A 7,997-nucleotide genomic window follows, 5' to 3' on the forward strand; every position below is an offset into this window, starting at 1 on the left:
AAGAATCAACCAAAATACCTATCTATTTCCTTGTGATCTTTCATCTGCATAATAATATATTTAATAGACGATTATTGCATCAATATTAAAAATACATAATTGAACAATCAATTTGCGACGCAAATACACAAATGCCAGTGACCTGACGCATTTTCCCCTCAAGGGGCTTCTTGAGAGGATTTTTAGAGCTGGCTTAATAATATGGACACAGTAACCTTTAAGGCCTGCTTTGCAGAGTATGAGCAATATAGTATAGCTGGATTCAGCATAGTGCAGCTGGATTTCATTCAGAACTGTGTATATCCCTCACCAGATTGTAACACCCAGCTAACTGGTCGCCCCCTCTCTCACCTCTCACCGCTCTAATGCATCCTGAGCACTACTGCCAGACTAATTATTCTATCCCATCGCTCATCATCTACTGCCCCACTGTCATTCCATGGGCTCCCGCTGATTTTGTGACCCATTACCGCCCACTCCCGCAACATGTGTGTCCAATCCCGCCCGCTCCTGCAACATATGTGTCCAATACTGCCCACCCCCTTACCTGAACTGCAGGTACACTCCCGCAAGGCTGCCTTCATGTTGCTCCCTCACAGCGTCTCTTCTCTTGTTCCGCCCAGGAACGGAGCAGAGTCATGTGACATGACGTAAAATCATGTGACTCTGCTGGGTTCCTGGGCGGAACAAGAGAAGATACGCCGTGAGGAAGCAACGTGAAGGCAGCTTTTGCGGGATTACCGGGACCCGCAGGTACATTGTCTGACGGCCTGCTCCCGCTTGCAACTCCCGAAAAACCGCCCGCAAGTTTTCTTGGCTGTAAGTTTTTCCCCCCAATGCAGTTCTGTACCCTATACCCTCCAGAATTCAAACTTCTCTCCCCGACCTACAGTGCCCTCCACTGCTCCCCTTAACTTTACTCTCATATCCAAATACTCTCTTGGCCCCCTCTTCATTCCCATGATATGCGGCTGTCTTCTACTGCTGATGTGTAGTAGATTATGTGAACGGTACAGATCAGGAGGAGATTCGAACTGGTGAGAACTTTCCCTTTTAAATAAGATGTCCTGGTTATCGCATTAAATATAATAATTTATTAATAATAATATTAATAGTTTATATGGTGCCAACAGACAGCGCAACGCTGTACAACCAGTTACCAGAGTTACTGCCCCCATTCATTAGACTATTATTTTTATATACATTTAAATAATATTTAGTGTCCATTTATATTGTGGTTTTATATATTTAATCTTCTTAGCTTGAGTTATGGGAATATTACGATTCTTAGTGCATGACGTTGAGTTGATATATACGTTGTTGCCGTTACTCGGCATTAATGTCTGTAGTTAATTCACATAAATCTATGCTTTTTCTGACTTCTCATTTCATCGTATTGCCCAGGCGTGGATTAAGCAGCGCGATACCGGATTCAATTATTCCTATGCCTTTATTTATTTTTATAGGGGTTGAGCAGTGCATCCAGAAGTTTCTAGATGTCGCCAGACAGACGGAATGCTTCTTCCTCCAGAAAAGACTACAGCTTTCTGTCCAGAAGCCCGAGCAAGTTATTAAAGAGGTAAAACACGCTGAACCAGTTGGTGTATTTTTGCGGCCGCACGGTATAGAACTTGGGTGTGTAAAGAGCGTGATGCGTTAGAATACCAAGAATACTCCCGCACTATATTTATCTTTGTGACTTTATTCTTCGTGGTCGATTTATTCTGACGGCCGTGTTCTTGTTCTGCCAGGATGTTTCTGAGCTGAGAAACGAGTTGCAGAGAAAAGAAGCCCTAATCCAGAAGCATCTGACAAAACTTCGGAGCTGGCAGCAGATTCTAGAAGAGATAAACGTTCAGCATAAAAAGTCTAGTGAAATGGCTCAAGGGCCGCTTGCCTACCTGGAACAGGCTTCTGCCAATATCCCTGCTCCCATGAAGCAGAAGTGACTGCGCACTCTGCACTGGGCGAACTTGTTTATACCTTTTTCACAGAGAACAGAAGGATGCTGTTGGCACATAATTCATCAGGTTAACTGTTTTTGTTTATCAACACACACAATAATTAAAGTGTTTTTTTCCATCTGGAAGTCCTGCTTTTAGCCCTTAGTGACTCGTTTCATCCGAAAGTCTTGCCTTTAACCCTTGGTGTGCTGTTCCACGCGTATCTAATGAGCAATCAATTGCTGCATATCACGAAAGTGAGCATTTGGCTCTCACCTTGTTGAATTTGAAGGTTGTGTATTACGGCGAGCACTATTGTGTAGTTTTTTTTTTTTTTTTTTCTTCCCTTTTATATATACTTCAATGTAAGAGGAGCATCCCTCCCTGGATACTTTTATTTTAATTTTATTATTTTTATTGTTTATCTGCACATGTTCACATTGAGGGTGCTCCAGTTCTAGTTTGGTTTTACCTGTTCTTTTTACTTTTAAGTGTAGGAAAAGAGTTGTTGCACTTGCCTGTTTGAGCAGCCCACTGATATATGATTTTTTTTTTTAATGTTTATATACACACCGATCACCCACAGCATTCGGACTATCGGCCTCATATTGTGTAGTTTCTCTGTTTTGCTGCCAAAACAGCCCTGACCCCTCGAAGCATGGATTTCACTAGATCTCTGAAGGTGTGCTGTGGTATCTGGCAGATCCTTTAATTCCTCTAAGTTACAAGGTGGGGCCTCCATGGATCAGACATGTTTGTCCAGCACATCCCACAGTTGTTGGATTGGATCGAGGTCTGGAGAATTTGGAGGCCATGTCCCCACCTTGAACTCGTTGTGTTCGTAAAACCATTCCTGCAAGAGGCCAATGCCATCAGGGAATACCGTGTCCACGAAAGGGTCTACATAATCTGCAACAGTGCTTAGTTAGGTGGTATGTGTCAAAGTAACATCCACATGAATGGCAGGACCCAAGGATTCCCAGCAGAACATTGCCCAAAGCGTCACACTGCCTCCGCCAGCTTGCCTTCCTCCCGTAGTGGTGCCACGTGTTCTCAATGTAAGCGACGTTGTGGCCCCATAGGCGACGAACTGCGATGCACTGTGACGAGCTAGCTACACTAGCTCGTCTGTTGGATTTGATCACAGGGCCTTCGTCCCCCCCCACGTGTATCAATAAGTCTTGGCCACTCATGATTTTTTTTTTTTTTTTTTTTGTTTGTTTTTTTCTTGCTTTTAACACATGAACTTTGAGGACATATTCACTTGCTTAATATATCCCCCCACTGACAGGTGCCATGATAACAAGATTATCAGTGTCATGTCTACAAATGCTCGCAGTTTAGGGAATAAGATCCATGAACTTGTAACAGTTGTGGCAACTGAGAATGTTGATATAGTGGCTGTTACTGAGACATGGTATAATGAGAAAAATGACTGGGACATATCAATACCGGGGTACTCTTTATATAGAAAAGATAGAAAGGGCAGGAAAGGGGGAGGGGTGGCCCTATATGTGAAAAATAACATCAAATCTAACTTAATACAAGTTGGTGAAGAGAACTTAGAGTCGGTTTGGGTTACAGTACAATTTGGCAAAAGTAAAGTAACTCGCATAGGTGTGATTTATAGACCCCCAGGACAAGTAGAAGAACTCGATAATCTACTAGTGGAGGAAATAGCTAAAATGACAGTGAAGGGGGATGTTATAATCATGGGTGACTTTAATCTCCCTGATGTGAACTGGAAAACGAAAGTAGCTGGTTGTACCAGGAGTGCGGATATTCTAAACTCCTTATTGGGATTATCTTTAAAACAGGTGGTTGAGGAACCAACTCGTAAGGAGGCCACATTGGATTTAGTGTTCACAAATGGAGATTTGTTAACAGATATTTCTGTAGGTGAAAGTTTGGGATCTAGTGATCATCAGTCTGTGTGGTTTAATATACGAACAGTGACTGAGTCACACCACACAAAAACAAAAGTTTTAGATTTTAGAAAAGCTGACTTTTCTAAAATGAGAAAATGTATAGAGGGGTCATTATCAGACTGGCACAATTTAAATGGTGTTCAGGAGAAATGGGATTTTGTAAAAGCTGTTTTATTGAAGATAACAGAAAATTGTATTAGGTTGGTCAGTAAGAGTAAAAAATTAAGGAAACCGCTGTGGTACTCTGCAGAAGTGGCCAAAATCGTGAAAGACAAGAAGTTAGCCTTTAGTAGATACAAAAATACCCAAAGTGAGGAAGATAGACAGATCTATAAAGTTAGGCAGAAAGAGGCAAAGAAAGTTATAAAAACTGCCAAATCACAGGCAGAAGAGCGAATTGCCCTATCAGTAAAAAATGGAGATAAAACATTTTTTAGATATATAAATGAGAAAAGGAAAGTTAAACAAGGATTAGTTAGACTAAAAACAAAAGGCATATATGTAGAAGAGGATAAAGGTTTAGCTGACTGCCTCAACGAATATTTCTGTTCAGTTTTTACAGATGAGAATGATGGAATGGGACCTCAGTTGGGAAAAAAGACTGAATCATTTGAAATATGTGAGTTTATCGAGGCGGAGGTTTTACTTCAGTTGTCTAAGGTAAAGACAAATAAGTCGATGGGGCCTGATGGGATACACCCCAAGTTATTAAAAGAGCTTGGGGGTGTACTAGCAAAACCGTTAACTGATATATTTAACGAATCATTGGTAACGGGAGTTGTCCCTGGGGATTGGAAAGTAGCGAATGTTGTGCCTATACACAAAAAAGGCAGTAGGGAGGAGTCGGGCAACTACAGGCCAGTTAGTCTTACATCTGTAGTGGGAAAATTAATGGAAACCATGTTAAAGGAAAGGATTGTTGAACATCTGAAGTTACATGGCTTTCAAGATCAAAAACAACATGGGTTTTCCTCAGGAAGATCTTGCCAAACAAATCTTATTGATTTTTTTGATTGGGTGACTAAAGTAATTGATCAAGGTGGTGCAGTAGACATTGCGTATCTGGATTTCAGTAAGGCCTTTGACACTGTCCCACATAGAAGATTTATAAATAAACTGCAATCTCTGGGTTTAGATCCCAATGTTGTTGAATGGATTAAGGAGTGGCTGAGTGACAGAAAACAGAGGGTTGTAGTCAATGGCGTATATTCAGAACAAGGTCTTGTTACCAGTGGGATACCTCAGGGATCTGTACTTGGACCCATTCTCTTTAATATTTTCATTAGTGATATTGCAGATGGTGTTGATGGAAAGGTATGTTTATTTGCCGACGACACAAAAATTTGCAACAGGGTTGATGTTCCTGGAGGAAGAAGCCAAATGGCAAACGATCTAGGTAAGCTGGAAAAATGGTCAGAGCTGTGGCAATTGGCATTTAACGTGGATAAATGCAAAGTAATGCACCTGGGGCATAAAAACCCAAGGGCAGAGTATAGACTATTTGGTACTGTCCTAACCTCAACGTGTGAGGAAAGGGATTTAGGGGTAATTATTTCTGAGGATTTAAAGGTAGGTAGACAATGCAGTAGAGCAGCAGCTAATGCTAGCAGAATGCTTGGTTGTATAGCGAGAGGTATTAGCAGTAGAAAGAGGGAAGTGCTCATGCCGCTGTACAGATCACTGGTGAGACCTCACTTGGAGTATTGTGTACAGTACTGGAGACCATATCTCCAGAAGGATATAGATATGTTGGAGAAAGTGCAGAGAAGGGCTACTAAAATGGTTTATGAATTACAAAATAAACCTTACCCGGACAGGTTAAAGGATCTTAACCTATATAGCCTGGAAAAAAGACGGGACAGGGGGGATATGATAGAAACATTTAAATACTTAAAGGGAATCAACAAAGTAAAGGAAGAAAGTTTATTTAAAAGAAGAAATAAAACCACAACAAGAGGACACAAGCATAAACTAGAGGGGCAAAGGTTTAATGGTAACATCAGAAAATATTACTTTACGGAAAGGGTAGTGGACGCATGGAATAGCCTCCCAGTGGAAGTGGTAGATGTTAATACAGTAAAGTCATTTAAGCAAGCATGGGATAGGCATAATGCCAAGCTAGATATAGGATAAGGGCAAGTACTAAAGGAGAGTACTCAGAGGTTGGGCAGACTGGATGGGCCTTCTGGCTCTTATCTGCCGTCACTTTCTATGTTTCTATGTTTCTATGTTTACTTCTCCTGTCAGTGGTCATAGTGTTATGGCTGATCAGTGTATTTTATATAGGAGCACTGACACGTATTCACTTTCTCTTTACGTGCATAGAATGTGCTCCCATTGATTTCACAAGAATCAACCAATATACCTATTTCCTTGTGATATTTCATCTGCATAATAATATATTTAATAGATGTTTATTGCATCAATTTTAAAAATACATAATTGAACAATCAATTTGCGACGCAAATACACAAATGCCAGTGACCTGACGCATTTTGCCCTCAAGGGGCTTCTTGAGAGGATTTTTAGAGCTGGCTTAATAATATGGACACAGTAACCTTTAAGGCCTGCTTTGCAGAGTATGAGCAATATAGTATGGCTGGATTCAGTATAGTGCAGCTGGATTTCATTCAAAACTGTGTATATCCCTCACCAGATTGTAGTCATCAAATTATTGTAACACCCAGCTACCTGGTCGCCCCCTCTCACCGCTCTAATGCATCCTGAGCACTACTGCCAGACTAATTATTCTATCCCATCGCTCATCATCTACTGCCCCACTGTCATTCCATTGGCTCCCGCTGATTTTGTGACCCATTACCGCCCACTCCCACAACATGTGTGTCCAATCCCGCCCGCTCCTGCAACATATGTGTCCAATACTGCCCACCCCCTTACCTGAACTGCAGGTACACTCCCGCAAGGCTGCCTTCATGTTGCTCCCTCACAGCGTCTCTTCTCTTGTTCCGCCCAGGAACGGAGCAGAGTCATGTGACATGACGTAAAATCATGTGACTCTGCTGGGTTCCTGGGCAGAACAAGAGAAGATACGCCGTGAGGGAGCAACGTGAAGGCAGCTTTTGCAGGATTACCGGGACCCGCAGGTACATTGACGGCCTGCTCCCGCTTGCAACTCCCGAAAAACCGCCCGCAAGTTTTTTGGCTGCAAGTTTTTCCCCCCAATGCAGTTCTGTACCCTATACCCTCCAGAATTCAAACTTCTCTCCCCGACCTACAGTGCCCTCCACTGCTCCCCTTAACTTTACTCTCATATCCAAATACTCTCTTGGCCCCCTCTTCATTCCCATGATATGTGGCTGTCTTCTACTGCTGATACCTTCTCTTTCATGTGTTTTCAGGACTTCACCTGTGCTAAATCACCTCTAGTGTTCCCTTCCCAATTTCTCAGTACCTTTATTTTAAATGCTCACAAAAAGCCACCTATATCCTTGCCTCTTAATACCCTCAGCCGGCACCCTAAAGAAACCATCTTGCCACGTAACCTACCGTAAGCAAAACAATTGTAAAAACTGAAAAACATTTTAAACTCCAAAAGGTGTGACCTCTAAATTAATCTGATTCTGGATTTTTAACCAGGAACATTTGAAACATTTTACTTATATGAAAGATCAACAAATCCTAGGCCTATGAGCAGTTGGTATCAAATGCATTGGTGGTGTGGAAAACAATTTATCCGTAATAAAGTGTCAAAGGTGTAAATGTAATTTAAGGAACTTTTATGTTGGTAGGTCAGTGGAACAGGTTCTCATCAGAAGTGGTAGAGGAAATTTAAACATGGATGGGATAGACATAAATCTATCCTGTGTCCAGGGCCGGCCTTAGGGGTGTGCGACCGCACAGGGCGCCATGGTAGCAGGGGCGCCTGCCCGGGACTTAACTTAAAACATCGTTTTTTTTTAAGCTTTATTTAACATCATTCATGTTAAATAAAGTTAAAAAAAAAACGATGCTTTAATCTAAGTCCCGGGCAGGGGCGACGAGTGGTTGCTCGTGAAGTTCTCAACAACCGCTCAGCGCCCCTTACTCTCCATGACTCCGTCGCGGTGCCGGCATCTCATGAAATGCCGGCACCGCGGCATAGCGAGAAGACGGATGCCTCCCGCTC

The 7,997-nt window shown here is 42.2% G+C and overlaps 1 protein-coding gene across 1 annotated transcript; it reads left to right on the forward strand.

Moving 5' to 3' along the window:
* The first annotated feature begins 201 nt into the window (after nt 1-201).
* On the forward strand, nt 202-2,101 carry LOC128477411 (mediator of RNA polymerase II transcription subunit 28-like). Its single transcript, XM_053458074.1, has 4 exons — nt 202-316; nt 996-1,037; nt 1,467-1,579; nt 1,752-2,101. The coding sequence occupies exons 1-4, from the start codon at nt 202-204 to the stop codon at nt 1,947-1,949; spliced, it is 468 nt and encodes a 155-aa protein (XP_053314049.1). The 3' UTR covers nt 1,950-2,101.
* Nucleotides 2,102-7,997: the final 5,896 nt, after the last annotated feature.

The sequence above is a fragment of the Spea bombifrons genome, chromosome 1 (assembly GCF_027358695.1).
Source record: "Spea bombifrons isolate aSpeBom1 chromosome 1, aSpeBom1.2.pri, whole genome shotgun sequence".
Taxonomy (NCBI): Eukaryota; Metazoa; Chordata; class Amphibia; order Anura; family Pelobatidae; genus Spea; species Spea bombifrons.

What these genes read in the sequence shown, in the direction of transcription:
- LOC128477411 (XM_053458074.1), top strand. Translation starts at nt 202, where the DNA reads ATGGACACAGTAACCTTTAAGGCCTGCTTTGCAGAGTATGAGCAATAT. An exon ending in TGTATATCCCTCACCAGATT is followed by an intron (nt 317 to 995) that starts GTAACACCCAGC and finishes GCTGATGTGTAG; the next exon opens with TAGATTATGTGAACGGTACA. An exon ending in CCGAGCAAGTTATTAAAGAG is followed by an intron (nt 1,580 to 1,751) that starts GTAAAACACGCT and finishes TTGTTCTGCCAG; the next exon opens with GATGTTTCTGAGCTGAGAAA.